The sequence below is a fragment of the Syngnathus floridae genome, chromosome 3, assembly GCF_059516105.1.
Source record: "Syngnathus floridae isolate MCC-2025c chromosome 3, RoL_Sflo_1.0, whole genome shotgun sequence".
In the NCBI taxonomy this organism is placed as follows: Eukaryota; Metazoa; Chordata; class Actinopteri; order Syngnathiformes; family Syngnathidae; genus Syngnathus; species Syngnathus floridae.
Genome location: NC_142415.1, coordinates 22,638,466 through 22,660,269, shown reverse-complemented (window position 1 = coordinate 22,660,269; position 21,804 = coordinate 22,638,466). Strand labels below are relative to the sequence as shown.

The 21,804-nt window shown below is 57.4% G+C and overlaps 2 protein-coding genes across 8 annotated transcripts; both read right to left on the bottom strand.

Annotated features, from left to right (window-relative positions):
- Position 1: 1 nt before the first annotated feature.
- katnb1 (katanin p80 (WD repeat containing) subunit B 1) lies at positions 2-5,905 on the bottom strand. Its single transcript, XM_088370895.1, has 20 exons — positions 5,741-5,905; positions 4,734-4,838; positions 4,445-4,575; positions 4,244-4,361; positions 3,737-3,837; positions 3,592-3,633; positions 3,440-3,523; positions 3,257-3,372; positions 3,100-3,168; positions 2,454-2,604; positions 2,158-2,351; positions 1,940-2,088; positions 1,806-1,856; positions 1,676-1,740; positions 1,413-1,586; positions 1,199-1,345; positions 905-981; positions 744-818; positions 551-667; positions 2-479 (listed from the first exon to the last, which is right to left on the bottom strand). Exons 2-20 carry the CDS (start codon positions 4,768-4,770, stop codon positions 338-340), a joined length of 2,040 nt encoding a protein of 679 aa, XP_088227021.1. The 5' UTR covers positions 4,771-4,838; positions 5,741-5,905; the 3' UTR covers positions 2-337.
- A 535-nt stretch (positions 5,906-6,440) lies between these two features.
- Positions 6,441-21,778, bottom strand: kifc3 (kinesin family member C3). 7 transcript variants are annotated; one of them, XM_088370878.1, is made up of 36 exons: positions 21,206-21,407; positions 20,949-21,070; positions 20,617-20,767; positions 20,211-20,277; positions 20,051-20,120; positions 19,390-19,475; positions 19,258-19,316; positions 18,882-18,909; positions 18,709-18,810; positions 18,529-18,612; positions 18,296-18,421; positions 18,081-18,201; positions 17,890-17,993; positions 17,605-17,790; positions 17,382-17,459; positions 16,257-16,331; positions 12,935-13,058; positions 12,369-12,511; positions 11,853-11,943; positions 11,626-11,669; positions 11,488-11,553; positions 11,002-11,118; positions 10,636-10,881; positions 10,424-10,567; positions 10,020-10,167; positions 9,706-9,836; positions 9,518-9,629; positions 9,196-9,365; positions 8,991-9,095; positions 8,796-8,926; positions 8,607-8,730; positions 8,178-8,307; positions 7,886-8,115; positions 7,658-7,798; positions 7,329-7,443; positions 6,441-6,762 (listed from the first exon to the last, which is right to left on the bottom strand). In XM_088370878.1, the coding sequence occupies exons 2-36, from the start codon at positions 21,055-21,057 to the stop codon at positions 6,740-6,742; spliced, it is 3,981 nt and encodes a 1,326-aa protein (XP_088227004.1). In that variant the 5' UTR covers positions 21,058-21,070; positions 21,206-21,407; the 3' UTR covers positions 6,441-6,739. The 7 variants fall into 7 exon arrangements, with proteins under 7 accessions (XP_088227004.1, XP_088227005.1, XP_088227002.1 ...); XM_088370879.1 differs by lacking the exon at positions 7,329-7,443 and having other exon boundaries at positions 21,206-21,408; XM_088370876.1 differs by lacking the exon at positions 6,441-6,762 and having other exon boundaries at positions 6,769-7,443; positions 21,206-21,778.
- Between the last annotated feature and the right edge of the window lie 26 nt (positions 21,779-21,804).

The following is a 21,804-nucleotide window of genomic DNA, read 5'->3' as shown; positions in this document are numbered from 1 at the left end:
GTTCAAAAGATTTTGTTTTATTTCCAAAATACGTGCGTACACGACGTCTTCAGAGTGCAACGGTGACAAGGAGAATCAGCATTTCCACGGAGCGCTAACAATATGCGCCGCCCTATCAAAGCGGCCATCTCACCATCGGCCATTGAAAAACGCACGCGGTGCCTATTCCCAAATGGGCCAAAGGCACTAAGCGGCTCGGGCGAGTCGGTCCGCTCCGAATCCCGTCGTCAGCGCACTTCCTCGGAGCGAGGCTCGGATTTGCCCCGCGGCCAAATTCTGCCGGCCGGCACCGGCCGGGCGCAGAGGCGAGACCGAGCAGAGGAGGATCTGGCGGCGTTCACGAGTGTTGGTCCAGCTGCGCCATGAGCATCCGCAGTTCCCCGAAGGCGGAGCCGTGCCGCCCCACCTGCGCCGCTTTGCTCTTCACCACGTTGTTGATGTTCTGCAGATGCTTGCTGCACACGTGGCACTTGTGCTGCCTGTAGAAGACGCGTCCGGGGTCAGGGGTCGCTCTCAGGAAAACCGGACGGGGGTCGGCGCTGCCGCTCACCGTTCCTCTCGCGTGACGTCCACGCCCACCGACGGCCCCGCCCTCAGCGTTTCGCAGACCAGCGGCCAGAAATATTTCATGATGATCTTCAGGGATGTGCAACCGCACTGCATGTAACTGGCACGCACCAAAGTGTGCGGTCGGTCAAGCCACACGTGAACGCGCGCGCACACCAGCAGCACGAGCGACTGACCTTTCATATTTACTCTGCAGAAGGGTGTCAATCTGAGGAAGGCTGCTTGCGCACACATCCAAAGTCCATAGCGACCTGAACACGCACACACGCACGCGCACACACACTGTACATCATGTCCTGCGCACGACACACCGCGTGCTCGTGGGTGTGCGACTGACGGTTGCACGTTGATGATGTTGAGGACGTCCACGACGATGGACAGGTCGTTCATTGCGACGGCGACGTCCAGCGCGCTCTGCGGACACACGTGAGGTTTCAATGTAGCAACGCACGCCGTCAGCAATGTGGCTCTGCTCCGTGGCATTCAAACACCATTTTGGAAATCTTGCCAACGGCGCTACCGCCCGCATCTGTTGAATTCAAGCAGGCCGGACCGCCCGCTCGAGGGTGGGTGTGTTTCAGTCGTGTGTCGCTAATCGAAGAGCAATGGCCCGTGCCTGTTGTGGCCGTACCTTGATGCCCTGGCGGGCCCACACGTCCCTGACATTTTGCAGGTTCTTGCGTCGGTTGCTGAGCATGACGCACATGGTGGCGTGCCCGTTTTGGATGTGATTCAAAACGTCGCTCTCGCTTAGGATTCCTCCGCCCCCGCGGCGGGCCTGGAGGCAAAAAGCGCATGCTATGATAAGGCCGTAGCGGCGGCCGCGGACAAAATGGAAGCCTCACCGATAGGAAGTCGGCCACGTCCAGGCCGCTGGGCTCGCTCCTGCCGGCCGGGAATATTTCATCCTGCGGAGGCTGGGCTTGCTCGCTGGCGGACGGGGCGGCCCGTTTCACACAGGCAACCACCGTCGGCTCCACCCGCTGGACCGGAGTGGACGGGGCCGCCGACGTGGAAACCTGTCACACGCAGAGCAGACTTTGAGCAGCCGCACGCACACGCGCCCGTGGGGAAGGAGGGAGGGAGGGAGGGAGGGATGCTGGCTGACCGGCGGCTGTTGGTCGGGACAAAGCAGCGCTGCCGCCGCCGCCGCCACGTTGCCATCGGCTCCTTCTGAGGACAGGGAAGATGGCCACGGCGGTCACGCGATGTCGCCGCGTGACGACGAGCTGACTCACCGTCCTCGGGCGGGGCGGGAAAAGGCTCCGACATCCCGGGAGGCGTCCGACCTGAAGGCAAAAGAGTCGGTGAGAAACGTGACGTGCGTGACCTGCATGCTTGTGCCTGCGTGCGCGCGGGCGGGCGTCTGTACAGATGGCGTTGCGGGGCTGGAATATTTCCCGGTAGTCTTGCGCGTTGTGGATTTGGGCCGAGGAAGCTTTGTCGTCCGCCTCGTCTTCGCTGGGGCTACGCCTCTCCCCTTCGGGACTCCGCCTCTCGGCTTCCGCGCTTCTCTTGAGGCTGAAGATACAGGGTTAGCGTAGGGCTCCCGACGGCGTGGAGCCAGCCGCGTCGCTCCCCACGTCTCACCCTTGAGACGGCGAGGCCGGGCGTTGGTAGCTGCGGCGCGGTCCGCCCGCCTTGCCGCCGGTGGGCTGCACGCCGGCCGGGGCCGCCGGAGCCATGTCATTCTCCGCGGCGGCATTTGGCACAGCGCTGGTCTTGACGCGCTTAAGGTCCACCACGTAGGTTGACACACTGCTCAGCTGGTGAGACACACCCATCTGACCGTCCAAAACGACAGGACAGGCAACGTGAGCCCACGCCGGTGCCGCCACTGTGGTCTTGATGCGCAGGTTTCACTCGGCGCTCGGGACGCAACGCACCAGCTGCTGGTTGCAGAGCGCCAGGTCGGCCACCCGCCCCCAGCCCACCGTCACCGTGTCCAGCCAGCGCTCGGGTTCCCACGCGCACACGCCCAGGACGTCGGCGTGGCCGCTGAACAGGCAGCCGCCGTCGGCGCTGAACATCACGCACCTGCGGGAAGATGTGTGTGAAAAAGCTTCACGTGGCTTCGGCCCAAAAGACGACGAGCCATCGCTCGAGAGCGTCCGCACGACGTCTGCGCTCGAGCTAAATGTCGCTCGAGGAGGCTTGGAATCCCTAAAGGCGCAGGCCGTCGTTCAGACATCACCCACGTGCAGGAGAATTTTGCGAGCGGTCGGAGGGAGCCGGCGCTTGCTTCTCCTCCGCTCACGCACTCGCTCCTGCCCTGCAAAACGGGCACAGCGGCAAAGCGCCTTTGCTACCTTTGTCACCAAGATGCGACTCGGAAGCGTCGCCTCTTGCTCCAGCTAGTCAATTTCATTTGAGAATGGATGAATGGCAGGCAGGCAGGCAGGCAGGCAGGCGCTTGCTTAACAATCTGCTTTGCGGCCAAGCATCTGCCTGAGCAGCAGGTCGCCACCGCCGCCGCCTCGTGCGACATTTCTACTGGCCGTCGTACGTGTCGGACGTGTGGTCACGACTCACCTGACGGCACCCGTGTCCTGTAGCGCCCCCACCTGGCAGAACTTCTCGAGATCCCACAGCCTCACCCACCTGCGCACACACACACACACACACAAGGAGCAGGGGGAAAGCCAGCGCAGCGGTGGCACGGCACGGCACGGCGGCGAGATGGGGGCACCTGTCAGCGCCACCCGAGGCCAACAGATACTCGTTGGGGTGGAACTGGATGGTGCCGACAGCCGCCGTGTGCGCCGTGAACTCTGTGATGGTCTTGGCCTGCTTCAGGTCCCACAGCTGTGGCACAACACGGCCACGCGTTACGAGCTTCAAAAGGCGCATCCGCATATCCCGCCCCCTTTACCTTGACCGTGCAGTCGTCGCTCGCCGACGCCAACCACTTCCCGTCAGGGCTGAAGGCCAAACTCCGGACGGCCGCGGTGTGACCCTGGAAGAGGGTCAGGCGAGCTCCGAGCCGGCGAGGGAGGAGACAGACACGGCGGGCCACCATCTTACCTTGTACCTGTAAATGGGGCCTTTCCTGCGCACGTCCCACATCTGTTGGACGACATCCGCCAGTGACGAGACACGGAACAGTCACGTGACGTGAGAGCAGAGCAGAGCAGAGCATCGCACCAAACACACAGCAACACACACACACCTTGATGTTGGTGTCGGTGGAGCCAGACACCAAAAAGTCTCCAAAAGGATGGAAAGCAAAACTGGTGATGCTGGATTTGTGTCCCGGTAGCGTTCGTAGCACTGCGCACATTCAGACGGACGCAGCGGGGTTCAAAGTTCATGGCGGTGCGCAGAGAAAAGCGGCGAGCCATTATTTGCCACATTGCGTCAGGCGTTATACCGAGACATAATGTGCACCTGATCAGGAAAGCCATTAGCTTCTAGCTGGCTAATCGTTAGTCGCCCTGCATACTACGTTTTGGCAGCGACGGCGGCTCCACAAAGTAAAAAATGGCGAGGGGTGGTTACACCTCGAGCGGCAACTATCAAATCGGCCATATCCAAATGTCTTTGCGACCGTTAATGACCACCAACGGAGTGCCAACTTGGAGTTCAAAATGAACGCCCGCACAACACGCCTCCAACACGGATGGAGACAAAAGCAGAGCGGCGCCTCGCAGAGCAGCAAGAAGGGAAGCGTTCTGACTCTTGGCGGCCTCCAGGTCCCACACCAGGATGGATCCCGACTGCGAGCCGGTGGCCAGCTGCTCCTCGGACGCGTTGAAGTGGACGCACTCCACCGCCTTCCTGTGGCCGCACAGACTCTTGCCGCCGTAAACAAGCACACAAGCAGACGTCACAAGCAGCGGTTGCTGCGCGCGCCCGCCCGCCTGCCCGCGCACAATACCATGATGCAGTTGGCCTTGCTGACGGACCAGATGTTGACTTTGCAATCTTCACCTGCGCTCGCCAGGAGGCGACCCGTACGTTTGCCCAGAGAGGCGCAGCAAACGCGACTGCCGTGAGCCTCAAACTCCTCTGCATACACACACGCACGCACGCACGCACGCACACACACACGCACGCGCGCACGTTAATGCCTACATGGAAAGGGCACACATGCAATCATGGCGACGCGCTGTCCATTTGGAGCCAGACGCCGGCCAGATGATGCGCAGGGAGGCAATCAGACTCACGCAGTCGCCAGGAGATCTTGGCGGCGGCTGCCGCCATGACGACTCTGCGCACCTGACTCCCTCGCTCGCACGCCCGCCCGAAGTCTGTTCCCCACCTCTGTTGAGCTGAGGAAGCCATTTGGAAAAGTTTACCAACTAGCTTCACGCTAACACATCATCTGGAACGTACAGACGGGCTAACAAAAGCAGCATTGTTCTTAAAGTGGTGATAAACTTTGAGTATGTCACGCAGTTCGTTACATTGAAACACAAACAACAGCGAGAGGCGCAGGCCCGGTCCGACACGACCACCGAGTGACTGCGTCCCGAATTCAACTGACGATGGGCCGGTCACCTGTTCAAATTCCAGCCACAAATGTTAAAAATAGCTAACATTGGGATTGTCATCCACTTAAACTGATCATTGCTTGATCATTTCACCAACCCAACACAGGTAAGCGTACAGGTCGAGCGAGACAACACAAAAGATGCTGTGGTCACAGCTCGGCTCGGCTCAGCTCAGCCTGTGTTTGGTGTGCACGTCGCATTACCCAATTTTCGATCTCGGTTTGAGGCCGCCTGGATTAGTTTCTTTTTCAGGATTGTTGTTTTCAAATTTCAATTTGCCGACCGACCAGGCCTGCTTGCACTTGAACTAGGAAGGCTATAAAATCCAACCTCTCGACGCATCGTGAAACGTTGGACAATCGCCGAGCATGAACGAACGAGATCTCCCTTCAACATGACCCAAGTTGACGGGCGAAGGTGCTTGCACGTAGCGTCGCATCGCATCGCGTAGCGACGCGTGGCGGGCGCGAGGCTGAGCGAGCGGACAGAGCTTGGAGGAAAAATGTGCTAACGAACTCCTGCATGAGAGAAGCGGAAAAAAACGACAGCGGGCGGCGGCTAGCTCGTTATCCGCCAGCGGACGTTAGCATCCAAAGCTAGAACTGCAGCAACAAGCTAAAGGCGGCATAGAAGCGAAAGACAGCTCGAGCGAATCACACAAAAGACACCTCGTTGTTTACCTGGCCAGCCGAGCTCCAACTTATCACCGTCCGAGCGCCGGCCGGTCGGTCGGTCGGCGATGAACACCGACGACGGTGACGATTGTTGTCAAACGGACACGCGTGCGCAGCTTAGCAACTGTCCGGTCCAGATGACGTCACACAGAGCCCGCCCCCTACACCGGAAGAAGCGCTCTTCGTACATTTGTAGAAAAAACGAGGATGACGACACGTTTATTTTGTGTGTTCGTTTTGGCGGGATTTTTAATAACAGCTATGATCAAAAGTTGGTTCTGTGGCTGCGTAGGTTCCGCCGGGCTCGGGGCAAGAATGCCTGGTGGGATGACGGCTGCCTTCTGCTGCATGCAGGGCTCGGAGCACCCCCCACCAGCGATCGTACAAATTAACCACGACCACTCTCAGAGCACTAATCACAAACACAACGCACGACAATCGCTTTGTCAAATCTCTCGTTTGTTTTAGCTGGATAAAATGGATGGAGAGCTATTTCATGATAAGAGCCAGACGCTCCTCCACAGTATCCCACCCACAAACATATTCCCATGTGGAATAACGCCAGGCACGTGGTTCTTAGGTATCGATTGTTATTTACAGGACAGAACGACTTGATCGACCCACATCCCCTGCGGTTGCTTTTGTTGGAATGACACGCGACCGACCGCCATTTGCCGAGTTGCAACAACTCATCATGCAGCTGAAGAATGTTTCTAGTTTTCATGTTTATTAAAAAAGAAGAAGAAAAAAAAGCAAACAACCACTTCAAGTCACGTCACGCACCCAATATGGTCGATAGTAAAAGTCCACCTCGCATATTCGCTCGCTCGATCGGCCGGCTGGAGCGAGAGGAGCGGCGTCATCGGAAGAAAACCTCAAAGTCCGATAGCCGTTGAAAGACGAGCACTGATAAGTTTGTGGAAAGTGCAAGAAAGCGGAACACTGCTGTCGGGCGTTGACTGGCAAAGGCGTCGCCGTCGCCATGGCGACGCTCGCGCGCGCTCCTCACGCTGCCATCTTCAGTCGCCCTGCGAAGAACAAGTGACAGGTCGGGTGACGCGCATAAGTTGATGAAAGCAACGTTGGAGTTGGAACGGACGGGCGGCTAATCGCCTCATTTGGTTTCTCCCGAGGATGGAGGCGGCGCAAAAGGGCTAATGAGGGTTAGGAGCGTGGACTGAAAAGCGCATTGACGACGAGCGCAACTCCGCTACCGTCTATCACCGCACACTCGAGCGAGATGAATTCAAAGTCAAATCTAACGTCAATACTGGCATTCAAAAGGAACTTTGTAGATTCAAAGCCCATGAGTGGATAAAACTTTAAGCGACTGTCGTTTCTCTCTCTCCCCCGAATGAGGATAGACTTGCGGCGCCAAAGAGTGACGTTGCTCATCAAGAATACGTCGTGAATGCAAAAAAACAACAACTCATTTGACGGCAGGGTTCGTTTTGAGGCCGGGCCGCAGTGGAAGGCGGCGGGCTTTTCGGCGGACCCGCTTCAGCTCGCCAGACTGATCATCATTTGTGCCTACGATCCTTTGCAAATGCTTGACTTGGCACCTTTTCCAAAAGGCCGCTTTGCGCGCACGTACCCGTGGAGAGTTGCGCGTTGGATTTCCGTCGAGAGCCGGCGGGCGCTGCCGAGTTTAAGGAGGAGCCGGCGCTGCTGCTACGGGATAAGGGGAGGGGCCCTGGGGCCGAGTCCCTCTGCACAGACGACCAAAGTCAGCGCCGCCGCCGCCGCCGCCGCCGACCCAAAGCGGATCGCCGCGAGTCGTACAGTCGCCGGGCTTTGGCCTCGTGACTCATCGCGCCCGACCGGGAGTGGGAAGCACGCACGCCAAGCGAGAAGCACAAAAGACGTCTATTTGCAAAGCGCGCGGCCGCGGCGGCCAGACGGACTGGAAAGAAGCGAGTTGACCTCCAGGCTTTGGTGCGTCGGCGAGGACGAAGCCGAGCGGCTGTCTGGCCTCCCGCAGGCGCCGAGCTCCACGCTGCGAACGCGCTGAGCGAACTTCAGAGAACACAGCGACTCGCTCACGTCGGCCGGCGCCGGAGACACCTGAGGGAGCACGGCGAGGAGTAAGCGGGGCGGCAGCTAGACGGCCAGCGAGCCAGCGAGCCTGCGAGCGTGCGCCGGCGCTCGCACCTGCACCATCATCAGCGTCTTGCTGTCCCCTCGCAAGCTGTCCTGCAGCAGGAAGGTGAGCCGCGAGTTCCTGAAGGGGACGTGAGCACGCTTGCGGCGCAGCGCGTCCATCACGTCGCCCAGCGCCGACAGAGACTTGTTGATGTGGCGAGCCTCGCGCAGGCGCCCGCCCTCGGCGCCCGATCGGCCCACCCGCTCAGAGCCGGCCAGGTCCACCAGGTTCAGCTTACCTGAGGGCAAAGGGAAGGACGTCACATGGCTGAGGCGAGGCGAGGCGAGGGCGCGGCGTCACCTTGCGTGCGAGTCCCCGTGGTGCCGTTGAGTCCCGCCACGCTGACCATGAGCAGAGCATGAGAGCGAGAACTGCGCTCGTTGAGGTCGGTGCACGCCGTCGCCCGGCTGGCTCGCCCCGCCTCCAGAACCTGAAGCGCGGCGGCAGCGCAGTTCAAATGTCACGCAACCGGGTTTCTGACGAGGAGCGTTGGACGTGGCCGAGACAAAAGAGGAGGTCTGGGCCCGATGCGTCGGACGCCGGCCCCCTTTCCCTCCTCCGCTTTTGCCTCGCTGGACTTTGTGCAAAGGCTTTGAAATAGCAGCTGTGGAACTCGACTGAGTAAGGCTCCGACATCCGTTTCAGCTTTCTCAACATCGAGAAAAAGACTAAAAGGCAAGATCACAGCGACACGAGAATGGGACGAGCGCAAATCCAGCAGTGCCATACCTGATTGACGTCATCGACGTTGCGCACGGCCACACGGGTCAGTCCGGGGACGTAAAGCTGCCCGCTGCCGTCGGGATTCATCTTGATGTCCAGTCTGTCTGCCGGCCGGTCGCTGAGGAGGTCCCTGAGCGGCCATGGACGCATGTGAGCGTCGCCCCGAGCGCGGCGAGCGCGGCGAAGGACGCTCACCTCAGCGCCTCATTGTAAATCTCCAGCATGCTGACGCAGATGTGGAATTCCCACTCGGGGCTTCTGTCGGCCACCCGAGAAAAAAGCAGGCGCAGCGCTCGCTGGTTCAGGCCCGGGTCCGACGCCACGCCCTGCCCGCACGTGTTTACATGAGCAGAGACCAAATTGCACATTCATACGCCAGCTGAAGCCGACCTCCATGGTGTAGGTCTTCCCCGAGCCCGTCTGTCCGTAGGCGAAGATGCAAACGTGGAAGCCGTCCACGCAGGACGTGACCAGCGCCTCCACCTCCTCAAACACCTGCAGTCAAAGGCCGCCGCCGCAGCCGCCGCCGTCAAAAAGGGGGCGGGATTGGTCCGGGCTGGGCTGGGCTGGGCCGGGCCCGGCCGGGCTCGCTCACCTCCGCCTGCGTCGCCTGCGGCCCGAAGACTTTGTCCAGCTCAAAGGTCGTCACCTTGCCCTTGTCGTCGAGGTACAGGACGCCGTCGTCGTCCGGGTCGTAGGTCAAGGCGTCGCCGTCCTCCCCGCAGCCGCGGACGGGACGGACGCGGCACAACACCCGGATATTTCCTGGCGACAAAGCGTGCCGCAAAAGAGCTCAGAAGCTGCCAAGACGTGGTTCCGTTGGAACGCTTCTCCCTTTCGCAGAGGGGGGGAATCTCCACCCCAATCATCAACGTAAAACAGATTGCCTCCAAAAGGGTGAAGTGAGGTGGACAAACCTTTGAGCTGGACCAGCTGGTTATGGATCTTCTTCCTCAGGTTCATCTCCCGTTTGTATTTGTCCACAAGCTTCTGGTTGGTCACGCTCACCTCGCCAATCAGGTGACAGATCTGCACATGCGACGACACGCTCAATTGAAGGAGCCAGGCTCGCTCGCTCGCTCACAGCGTTGCCACTCGCTCCCACCTCGCGCTTGGCGTCCTCGATGGCGTTGCGCAGCATGGCGGGGAAGTGATGCACTTGCTTCTTCAGCGTGTTGTAGTCGCTGGTGAGCGTCCTCAAGGCGGGATGGAGCCCCGCCAGCTTGCTGCGCACACCTGAAACGGACGGCCATACCGACGACAATGCCGACTCAGCGCAAAAGCATAAAGCCGCTGTGCGTCCACGCATTGCTTGCTTTCTTTCCTAAGGCAGCAATCAAAGTCTCGACCGGGCAATGCAACGCCGGCGCGCCAGCACCGCTCGGTGGCGGAATTCACTTTGCGCTCCATTTGTCTGACCTGCCAGGTTGTCGTGCACGGCCTTCATTTGGCTCTCGGCCCTGACGAAGGCCTCCTGGATGACGCGCTCCTTCTCCTCCTTCAGCCGCAGCAGCTCGCCGTCCAGCCGCTTGTGCGCACGCTCCATCTCGCCGTCGTACACCGCCACCTGGAAGCCAGCACCGCACGGTCACGTGGCCGCCGTGGCTGAGCTAGGCTAACGTCTAAACCGGGATTGGGCCACTTCTTGGCTCGTGCCGGAGCCGTGCGCGCTCACACCGCCTTGAATCGTTTCACCGGGAGTGACGACGGCTTTTGGCTCACGCCAAAAGCAAATACCGGCACGGACAGAAGCCTGCACAAAGCGCCGTTTCTCTTGGCGCCAGCTCTCCTCCACATGCCGTTAGCGTGCGAGCGTTACTTACCTGCGTCCTGAGCTGGGCGCACGTCCTCTGCGACTGCTGCAGTTGCGTCTCCAGCTCCCTCAGCAGGTGGCGCTGCACGCAAACTTGCTCTTGCAGCAAAGCGTTTTGTACGCGTAGCCGAGATTCCGCCTCCTCCGCCGCCGTCTGACCAGCACAACAATGTTCAGCGCCGGCCGCCTAAAGGCGCTCGCTCTCCGGTGATGCGCCGGTACCTGCGAGGCCAGCGGCGAGGCCAGCGGCGGCGGCGCCTCTTCACAGCGCGCAAGGTCCCGGAGGTCGCGCTGGCAAAGTCCCGGATGAGGACCGGAGAGGTCCGGCGGCGCGGGGGCGCTGCGCTCCAGTTGTCGCTGCAACGCGTCCACCTGGGCGCTTTTGTCCAGCAGCCGCCTCTCCACGTCGGCCAGCTGGCGCTCGCGCTGCCGGGCCCCAATCAGCTCCCTGCGCAGAGCCTCCGCCTCCTGGGGACACGCCAAAGTATGGATATTTTTTTGCCACACTTTAGCACTAGAAGAGGCAGGTGTACTTGCGGAGGAGGTGCACACCCCTCCCCTCCCTTCCCCTGCCCTACCCCCCCTGACCTGAGAGCAGCCGCAGGCGCAGGCGCCCTCCGAGGCCCCGCCGGAGGTCAGCTGCCGTTTCAGACTTTGGTTCTCCAGCTCCAAAAGCTGCAGATGCTTCTCCAAGTCTGTGGCCCCCTGTAAGGTAAGAGTCCCATGAGCAACTTCGAGTTCACGCTGGCCTTCCAAACAACTTGGCTTTCGCGCCACATTTTCACCGATCGTCAACGGCCGACACAAACGCTTGTTGCAAATCCGGGGACGAGTCGAATCCGACACCGATTTTGCGCGCACGCTCGGTTCGTGCGCAGGGACAAACATTCGTACGCACGGACCGAGGACCGACATTCAGCGAGCCGAAAAGCACGCGGCCAGTCAGCGCGAGACAAATCTTTGCGTCGGGGAAGCGAGGACGGCAGGGGGGAGCTTGGCATGAGATCCGAGAAGGTAACCCCCGTCGAAAAAGATAAGGGGTGGTCAAAAACCATCAAGTGGGGATCAACTCACCGGTCCTGAGCCAAGTCTGGCCACTTCCTGCGTTTGCCCCGCAAGCTTCTTCTGCAGTTCCTCCACCTGCAAGCACGCACCCACCAAGAAGTTTGGGGTGGCCACGACAGCGGGCGTGCGATAGGCCGGTCCTCGTACCTGCGAGTGCAAGCGGGTGCCAAACTGCTCTATCTCCACGGCGCCTGACAAATGCAAACGCGGCACAAGATGAAGGGAATAAATATGCCCCTAGCGGCCATTATACAAGATGGCTGAGTTTGTTGTGTTGTTGGAATGTGCACTCTCTCTCTCAGTCTCTCACTCTCTCTCTCTGTCATGTCATCATGGTGTGTGTGGGACCCAAAAAACTGGCGAGCTGAACTCACCCGAGGACGTCGCCCGCTCGTCCCCGGGCCGAACTCCTGCGGCGTCTTGGTCCAGGCGAGCCTGAAGGCGGCACACTTTGTCCTGCAGAGTCTGGACGCACACAAACAGTAAGGTGTTGGCCAAATGGAAAAAATGGACCGGATATGGCCACCTTATCATCCTTTGCCTTCGATGGACTCTTTTGTCAAAGTTGATAGAGAAACAGCAGACAATGAAAGCAGACAAAGCTCAATGCAGAGGAGGCCAAGGAAATCAGGGTCCAAGCACTCCAAATGGGAAGGAAGGGAGGAAGGAAGGGAGGAAGGAAGGGAGGAAGGAAGGGAGGAAGGAAGGGAGGAAGGGAGGGAGGAAGGGAGGGAGGAAGGAAGGGAGGAAGGAAGGAAGGAAGGAAGGAAGGAAGGAAGGAAGGAAGGAAGGAAGGAAGGAAGGAAGGAAGGAAGGAAGGAAGGAAGGAAGGAAGGAAGGAAGGAAGGAGAGAGTACAAGCCAGCCGCCGGCCGGCTTCTAGCGTCTCACCTGGATGAGCAGCTGCTGCCTGGCCGCGTTGGACTGGCTCAGCTCGGAACCGGGTGGGGGGCGCTGAGAAAAGCCGGGGCTGGGCAGAGACAGGAAGGAGGCTTCCTCCTCGCCGTCGCTCATCAGGAGGTCTACAGAGCTCGCTACACACACACACACACACACACGCACACGTGCGTGACACGCAGACACCTGGCAGGTACCACAATTAGACGGGCCAGAATCAGGTCAGAAAAGCGCGGGCGGCCTCGATTGGCTCATTCTCATCCCATCGGCAAGTGGGAAGGGGCGGGTATTTTCTGCTGGAAACCTCCGTGTTACGTCTATATTTGGTTTTGATTCAATGTTTTACACTTTCTCATTCACCTGTGACGACCTGGAGGCAAGCTATGTCAAGCGTCTCGCCCAAGGACACCACGCCTTTCGTGACAAGGACCAAGCTGGCTTGGACCCGACCCGCCGCGTTCTACAATGCGGCGCGGTAACGAGGCTAGCGTTGAGCGCACGGCTTGGTCACGCGCCGCCGCTCCTTCGCTAACTGAAGCCACTCGCTTATGCGCACGCACCGTCCAATGAGAAGTCGTTATTCCAGAGATCCCGCAGACAGGGGGCGCGGTCGAGGTCCCAGGTCTTTCTTGGTCCGAGCATGACCCCGGGACCGGCCAGCACCCTCAAGGACTTGCGCGGCACCTGCGGGGAGGGGGCACACGAGACAAGAGCGTGACTCGCTGGCGTAGGCGGCGCTCACACACACTTTGTTGCTGACGTGGACCGATGCCTCCATTTTTTCTCTTCGGCGAGAGGAGCCCTCGGAACGTCTCCTCGGCGACCGCCGAGGTTTCCGCTATCTAGCCTAGCTCTGCGAGCCGGAAGGCAGGCGGGCGGGCGGGCGCTCAGTGGGGAGGGGAGGGGGAGGGCCTGCGACACACACACACACCGGCCATGGCATTTCCCTCACGGACGCCGCACGGGTGAAGAAGCCAAGCCGAGGGAGGCCCCTTTGACGCAAAGTATCGGCACGGAAACAAAAGCGGCGAGTACGCGCTCCCGCCTCATCATTCCAGACATGCTGGAGCTTGGCCATCTTCCAGTCTTACCTCCATTCAGCCTTCATCCTCCTCCTGGCGCTCAGTTCGGCCTCACTGTGACAGCAGCGGCGGGCGCCATGTGTGTCAACATCGCTCAGTGAAACACGAGCCCCAACGCGCGCGCGCACACGCTTTCATCCTCTCTGTTCCCCCAGCAACAGCAGGGCCAACCTTCCACTTTGGCTCCGCCCCCTCCCCCAATCCAATAAATCTTTCAACGCCCGGCGGAGTGCGTACGTGCGTGCGACAAGCACCCTCGCCGGCAGGACAATATTTCCTTCATACAGTCCAGTTTGCGCAAGCAAGACACACGCATGCGCGCAACAAAAGTGTCCAAGGCACGGGTCGCGGGCAGGAACCGCCCCGGCCGGTCCGGTCCGGCCCCCGCTGGAGTTCACCCTAAGGACCGACCGCATTGTGAAAACGGCCATACCCGGCGTTCGCCGCCTCGACCGATGCCCTCGTGACGACTCACCAGCAAAATGACCCCGACTTGACGGCAAATGCTGAATTGTGCAAAATGAGGCTCTGCCTTCTGCATATGCCCACATGCACATGCGCACACTCAATTTCTGCACACACACACATACACACACACACAAAAACAGTGACAGTCTACGTTCCACAGAGAATTAAATGCAAACTCTGACTCATGTTTCCCAAGGCCTTGGTAGTGGTTTCATTTCCGACCACGTCTCCCGAGGCGAGGCCTTCAACGTAATGACACGTCGTTTCTTTTGAAAAGTCATAATCATTTGCCTCAAGTTTTGACGGTGGACGAGACATCAAATGTGAAAGAAAACACAAAAAGAGAAATTTTGTTCCTAAAAAAAAAGCACTTTGATCATTTCATTTCATTCCTGAGCTCAGAGGGTCACCATTAGAAAAGCAACATTTAAACATTATTTTTGTACGTGTTTTTTTTTTTTTTTTTAAGTGTGCGTTCTTCGTACCCGGTTTGCCTCTTGCATGAAATTTGGTGGACAAATGAGGGTGAAACGAGTTCGTCATTTAGTTTGCTCTCTCTGTCAGATAGATCGGGCGCCTGCCTGCCTGCTGTCTTTCTTTCTTTCTCTCTCTCTCTCTCTCTCTCCTTCCTTTCCATGCAGGCCGAAATCGATGCAACAAAGCGGACAACGGACACGTCATCGCCATGGCGTCATTAAAGTTAAGGCACGTGGTCGGCTTGGCAAGGGCTCCAAGCCGTCAATCAAACGAAACCCAGTCGACCCCACCTCCCCTCCCCTCCCCTCCCCCGTCGACACGACCACGTGAACCTTTTGTGAGAGAACAACAAAGAGGAATGTTCTCAAATGACAACGTGAGCGTTTTCATCGTGGAACTTTCTCGAAAGCCGCGGAAAAGGCAGGCAGAGGGAGGGACAGACAGACGGCCGGACGGACGAACGACTTTTCTGTTCGTACCTTGGCTGAAAAGCTCGTCTAGTCTGTTTGTCCTGTGTCTCGTCTCTTTTCTTTTCCTTGGTTGTCGCTTCGGTCGGTCGGTGCCAGTCCGCACAAAGGCGTAGCACGAGTTCAGTTTGGACTTTCTTTTTTTTCCCTTTAAGTGCAAGAGACTCAAGAGCGTTGGCGCCAGTGGAACTTGTCATTTCCGGCGGCTTCCCGCCGCTGCCTTCACGGACTTGCTGACATGTGGGAAATCACACTAGCCGCGTGACAAACAGAGGTCTCGAATACTTAAATTACAATACCCGACTTGAACAAATTCACATCATGACATAACACGTCAGGGAAGGATTTGTGAGAAAAAAAAATGTATTCAAATTGAAACTGAAGCCCCCCGGTGACGCGCACCCTCTTTGCCTTCGTTTTTTGTGTGCCAATAAAAAGTCAATCAACGCACACGTTTTGTTTTTGAAATGTGTTTCTCCGCTGAGAGAATTTCGTAGAGATTAGCTGGGTGTGGGCCCCGCCCTTCACAAAGCGGCAGACTCCCGCAGCAGGGACATCATGTCGACGCAGCCGGTGGCAGCGGCCACGTCGTAGGCCGTCAGGCCGTTGACGTTTCGCAGCCCGGCGGCGGCGTTGCAGCTGGAAGACAAAAAGGCCAAATGCGGCGTCGCGGTCATCGCAAACAATCGCCAATCGATCGTTGCTTTTCACGCGTCGATACAAGTCAAGGTTGCTTTAGGTCAGGGGTCGGGAACCTTTTTGGCGGACAGAGCCATAAATGCCCATTTTTTAAAAAGAACTTCCCGTGAGAGCCATACCGTTTAAAAGAAAAACGATAGGTTCAATACAATTAAATGCATGTATTTGAATTAAGACCAACCATTTTTGGAGTGTACCAATGTATTCTTTTTCATATCGTTTTTACCGTCGCCAAAAGGGCCATATTGGCTCGCGAGCCATAGGTTCCCGACTCCTTCTTTCGGTGATGGCAAATCAGGACCGCCCGCACGTAGCGAGGACGCAACGGTGAACGAGAACCGAAAAAATAACAGCTCAGAGAAACAAACGAATACGAAAACTTGTTAGTCAGACAAAAAGGAGCAAACGTCCTCTGTTCTCGTCCTTATCTGTGACGCTCGTCCATGAGCTTTGACTACTACATTTCAATTGGACTTGTTTTGGGCTCAGTGTCGAGAAGAAAGAGTCATTTGGGAATTGGCGAGGGAGAAAAATCAGCCACGTCGACCACAAAAATGGACCGACGTAAAGGCTGCTCCAACGTTTTGAGTTCAAGAAATATGTTAGCATAGCAAGCGAGAGCGTTTGTGGATTCCCAGCGCTTCATTTTGAAAACGCGAGTGCAGACTGACCTCGTGAGTGAGTGTTACCTGAGGAGAACGCGCGCGCAGCTGAGACCGTTGGGTCCGAGCGCGGCGGCCTCGTGCAGCGCCGTGTTCTTCATCCTGCCGGGGGGGGGTTAGAGGAAAAGCCCGTTAGCGCCAATGCTAACGGAGAAAGCCCTGTGAACATATGTTGCATAGTTTAAGCAAGGAAGCCTTTTGCCATTTTCTCCTGCACAAAATGCATGCAAGGAGAGCTTTAGACGACACATTATCAGTAGGGGTTAGGTGGCTCAAAAGCTGAAAAGCTGATAGCGGCTAGCTGGATTTTCGGGGACCAATTCAAGATGAAGAACCTGCAGCTCAACCCCCTTGAAGACACTGCCAGGACAATCGAGGGCACCTCCGACATCCATTTTTTCATTGATTTTCGTATTATGTATTACTTGTGCACTCTCTGCATCCATTACAACCTGGTGATCCTGAAAGGGGGATCCTTCCATCTGCGGTCCCTTCTCAAGGTTTCTCATTTTCCCCTGGCAGGGGTTTTTTGAGTTTTTCCTTGCCCTTTTGGGAGCTAAAGATCAGGGGATGCTTTGAGAATAATTGTCAATTTTGGCTATGTGAAGCCCTTTGAGACTGTTTGTGATTTAGGGCTATACAAATAAACTTGACTTGACTTGACTTTAGCTACGCTGCGGGGTTCATCCTCCCTCCCTCCACTTCCCAATGACGTCGAGACAGTGACAGCGGCGTCTTAATGGCAGCGCTGTCACTTGGGGATCTACTAGTACACTTTGCTGCGTGCGTACGGTAGGTTGTGCGGATAGGCTGAACAAAAGGGGGCCGAGCGTTGACCCTTGAGGGACACCACACGTGTGGATTCAACACCTCCGACGGGCGGGACCTGAACCTTCGAGGCTCGCTTTTCGTTCAACGCTAGTACGTTCCCATCAATTGTACTGAAGACCTACGGGCCAAATTGCAGGTCAATGTTGGCGCCGCGCTGCAGTAGAAGAGGCACGGCGGCATGGTGCCCGTTGACGGCGGCCATGGCCACGGCGGGGCGGCCGTCGTTGCCCCGGCACTCGGGGTCCGCCCCCTGGGGGACGAGGAAAGGATAGCTGTCGGCGGCTGGAGAGGGAGCCCTCCATTTTGGCCGCTACTCCTCACCTGTTCCAGGAGGTGCCGGACAACGGCCACGCGACCGCAACCCGGGCCCAGTTCCTGAAGCAGCTGCGCATTCCTGGCCTGGCGCCGGCAGAAATCAGAGAAAGGAAGCGTATGGTGCGTTTGCATGCGCATTTCTGCACGTTTCCATGGGCGCGTGTGCGCATGGTAGCACGTGTGTTTGCATGTGAACATGTCGCTCCACGTGTGAACGGGCGTGTCTCACCATCTCAGCGCCGCTGCATTTGCTTCCGCTTTCGGCCAGCGCACAAACCGAATCCGAGGCCCGGATGCGCTTGGAAGCAGCGCTCCTCACTTTGCGTCCAACCTCCTGGCGTACGTCCCCGCCCGCTGCAAAGCTGAGGCTCAGACTGACCTCGTGAGCGTCTTCTCGAAGCACGGCACAGGTCATCTGAGGGAAGGAGGAGACGGACCAGACGGGATGAGACGTGACGTGACAGCACGACACCACTCCCTTCCACGGGCGACGCAAACCGTCCGTCCGTCGTACCCGGCCCAGCCGAGGCTCTCCCAGCAGCGTCCTGAAGGGGGCGTCGTTTTGGGCAAAACTCCTCAGGTGAGCGCACACGTGATCCAGCTGTTTCCTCCAGAAACCTGACGGACGAGCACGCCGCCAGTAAGAGGAACACGGCTCCGAGCAGCAACGAGAGCAAGTAGGAACGTGGGTGGCTTCGGACAGACCTCTCCCCGGGCTGACGGCCGAGCATGGCGGCCGCGGGCGACCCGCCGCCCGCTCTACGTCAGAGGATGGGCCATGCGCTACCAACGTCTGCGTGCGGCACTCTTGGGAGGACGGGCCGGCCTGCGCGCACCCACAAACGCATACAAGAAGTGGCAGAAGAAGTGTGTCTGTGAGTGTGTGGTGTGTGTGTGTGTGTGTGTGTGTCTCCGCACACCTTGGTGCCACACCAGTCGCAGTAGCGAGCGTCAGCGCGGTTGAGGCGTTGACACGTGGAGCAGGCCAAGTAGCCGGTGTGTGAGGCCTCCTGGCTACAAGAGGCTCTGTCCACATCCAACGCTGTCTGCAGCCAAACAACCAAACACGCACACGGATATAGATACACTAATACCCGCACACGTTTTTGTTGACACGTGTTACTTGTGCTGGTTTCAAGTCTGTTTGTGTTACCGTGGAGAGGCGGGTGTCACACGTCAAGCAGTGTGACAGGTCAGCCGGGTTGCCTCGTCCACAGCACGCACACAAAACTTGAGCCTGACGCACGACAACAACAATCGCGTCAATCAAGTGCAAAGTGGCCGCGTGCTGCTATTTTGTTTGCGTGAGTTCACGGCTGTCGTGTGTGTGTACCTGCAGGGAAGGCCGAAGCTGACGCCATAGGTGGGCGTGGCCTCTAGAACACACGTGCGTGTCGACTGCAACTTCAGCATGGCACCACACGCAACACGCCAGCTAACATGCGCGCACAAAGGCACATCAGTATGACATCATCATCATCTTCAGCCGGCGTTCGGCCGCACTACCAGTCCTCCGTCAACAGGGGGCGTCGTGCTGGCAAAAAGGAGGCAACGGCACATCAGACAGAAACTTGGAAACCATGACACACACACACACACACATGCATTTTTTGCTATGTCTACGAGCGTTTCAATGTGTGTGTTTGCGCGGATGTACGGTGGGGTGGGGGTGGGTTAGGCTGCTCTGCGCCCCTGAGCGAGCATTGGGGGGACGGTGACTCGCCGCCCTTTGCCTCCCTTCAATGTTGAGTGGCTGGCGCCCAAACGTTTTTGGCCCTACTAAGAATTTCAGAAGACGCTTTTCCAGAAGTGAAGCGGCACGGTAAAACACAAGACCGCCGGTAGTATGTCGGCGAGGGGATGGTAACGTCGGGCGTCCTACCTCGGGCGATGGGGGCGCGCATCCGGCGTGGCGTCCGGGCGCCTCGGCGTACCTGCGCTCTGACACACGGAAGCACCTCAGAACAAAAGCCGGCCACTCGTCACAAGTTAGCGCATGTTCTTGTGTGTTTACCTCCACACTTGAGCGTGCGGGAACGCCGGCGGGTGGAGCCACGCCAGGACGCCGGAAGGAGCCGGCGCCGTCCGTCACCTTTGACCCTGAACGACAACAATAGAATAGAATAGAATAGAATAGAATAGAATAGAATAGAATAGAATAGAATAGAATAGAATAGAATAGAATAGAATGACTTTATTGTCATTGTACAACTGATGTACAACCAAATGAAGGTATGCTACCAGAGGGGGCTGCTGCCATGAAAGGCGCTGCCAGGCACCACTGGGTGATATTCAGGGTTCAGTGTCTTGCTCAAGGACACGTTTGTTTGTTTGTTTGTTTGTTTGTTTGTTTGTAAAACCACAGGAAGATCGACTGTCGATTTGTTTGCTAGCCTCATTTTTAGCTCCCGTTCGTTGATTTGACTGTTCTTTGGCGCTCTATGCAGTTTCTGTCGCTTCGTTTGTTGCCGGACGTCCACTTTCAACCCTTCTGGGAAGGAAGCGCACGAAGGCACGGCTACGCCGTTTGTACAATATTTTGCCGCTTTCCATGCATTCGGAATCAGCAGCACGCTTCAGGAGTGGAGTCGCTGAGCTCGCCAGTTAGCATTAGCAATGTCATCCATTGAAATACAAACAAGGTTCATGTCAGAAAGCGGGTTAAAAATCTCAACCTGGAAGCCGGCGTAAAGTCGCCACGTCGTCATCGTGGCGGTGGTGCAAGCCTTCGCCCGGGCTCACCTGCTGGAAGGTAACATCAGGGGGGACAGCTGATTGATTGAACGATCGATCGATTGACTGATGGATGGAATGGTCGGGCGGCTGATTGAGTACCTGTTGCGGAGGCTCCGCCTCCCGGACAATGAAGATTTTGGTGACGGTGGCGCTCTCACGGCCGTCGCTGCCGACAGGAAACCAGGCGAGCGAGCGAGCGGTCAACTCGGCTCTGCTCACGTTTCTGTCATTCAACTTGCAAAGCCAGTTTCACTTAACCCCCAAAGGTTAATAGGCAGGGTTAGGGCAGGCCCGCCTATGATGAGCAGACCCGCCGAAAAGTCTCAGAAGCCATATGCCGATTTAGAGCACCGCCCAGAATTTCGGAAACGATTCATCCAGTTTGCCTTTGCAACTTGAAATTGGTCAAACTCAGAAGAAGCCACGGCCAATAAGAGAACGACTAAAGTGCGCAATTGGTTGGTTGCAATTGTTGGGGCGTCGAAAGGAAGTGACATCACCCTACCTGGTGGCGGCCATGGCACGGACGCACACTCGTCCGGCGGGCAGCAGGAAAGGCGATCGGTAGCGCCGCCCATCGCTTCCTGGCCCAGAAGGCGCCTCGCGTGCGGGATTGGAGCCGTCCAGCGTGTAGAAAAGACGCGCGTCGCCCGTGTCTGATGAGTGCCAACACGCATGCGCCAACAGGCATGCGCACACGTATTTAGAATCGGAGATCCGTTTGCAATCCTTCATCATTCCGGCCTCCGCAGTCACCCCGAAAAGTTCCATTCAATCATCATTTTCGGGCGGGCCCACGAGATAAAAATGCAAAATTTGCATTCGTTCATCACCTACCCGATTGAATGCAAACAAGTGTACTGGTGTCAATGTGGTTCCTTGACGTGGGTTTGTCCCGTTGCGTGATGGGGATAATCCGCGGCGCCGCCACCGCCCCCGCTGTCATGGTCGCGTCTGAGCTGCCAATCAAACCAATCAATAGCAATCAACACGACGATGACGTAAAAGTCCAAAAACAAGTGCTGTCATGCTATCCCGCGATCATCAAAACTTGTTTTTTTTTTCGTTTGGGTTATTTTAGATGACCAACTTACTCCGAGTCAAGTTAGGGGGGCCCCTTGGACACGGAACAATGTGTGAGCTTGTGAATGTATTGTGCGCGTCACCACAGCAACAGTTGATATTGACTTGCGCTTGTTGCTGTCGCGCACGCGCGTATCGAGGGTGGACCCACTCCCGGGCTCTGGCACGTGAGGTCAGACGGCAGCCATTTTACGTTGCCACTGTTACAACTGGCTGGGTCTCAGGAACTGAATTTTACTGTTTGCGTTGAACATTCAGAGTACGGTGGATAGTAAAACACAGAGGTTAGGGTTACATTTCGTATTTGAATCCGAGGGATTTTTTGAAATTCACGTGAAAAGGTCTCGGATAAATCAATCAATGCATTCGAGATAGGTGCGCTTCGCAAGTGACAACGCAAGATGACCGCCGGAGGCTTCACTTGTCGCTACAGCGAGTAGGCGGGATCTGAAGCCATCCATTACGGTTGCGCGACGGCGGGCGTTCGGGTGGGAAAGCCGCCCTGCTCAGCGGACTTGTCGATAGGAAAAAGTTATCTTATTGGGTAAAAAAAATAAATAAGAATAAAAATAAAGAAATGTCACGTCATTCAGACGATCTTGTGAAAACG

Excerpts from the sequence above, each read along its gene's own strand:
- katnb1 (XM_088370895.1), bottom strand. The coding sequence starts at position 4,770 with ATGGCGGCAGCCGCCGCCAAGATCTCCTGGCGACTGC. Across the intron at positions 3,838-4,243 it reads GGACCTGGAGGCCGCCAAGA|TGCTACGAACGCTACCGGGA; the intron begins GTCAGAACGCTT and ends GAATGTGCGCAG. Across the intron at positions 2,605-3,099 it reads CAGGACACGGGTGCCGTCAG|GTGCGTGATGTTCAGCGCCG; the intron begins GTGAGTCGTGAC and ends ATCTTCCCGCAG.
- kifc3 (XM_088370876.1), bottom strand. The coding sequence starts at position 21,057 with ATGACAGCGGGGGCGGTGGCGGCGCCGCGGATTATCCCCATCACGCAA. Across the intron at positions 17,791-17,889 it reads GAGAGCCTCGGCTGGGCCGG|ATGACCTGTGCCGTGCTTCG; the intron begins GTACGACGGACG and ends TCCTTCCCTCAG. Across the intron at positions 17,460-17,604 it reads AATGCAGCGGCGCTGAGATG|GCCAGGAATGCGCAGCTGCT; the intron begins GTGAGACACGCC and ends TGCCGGCGCCAG.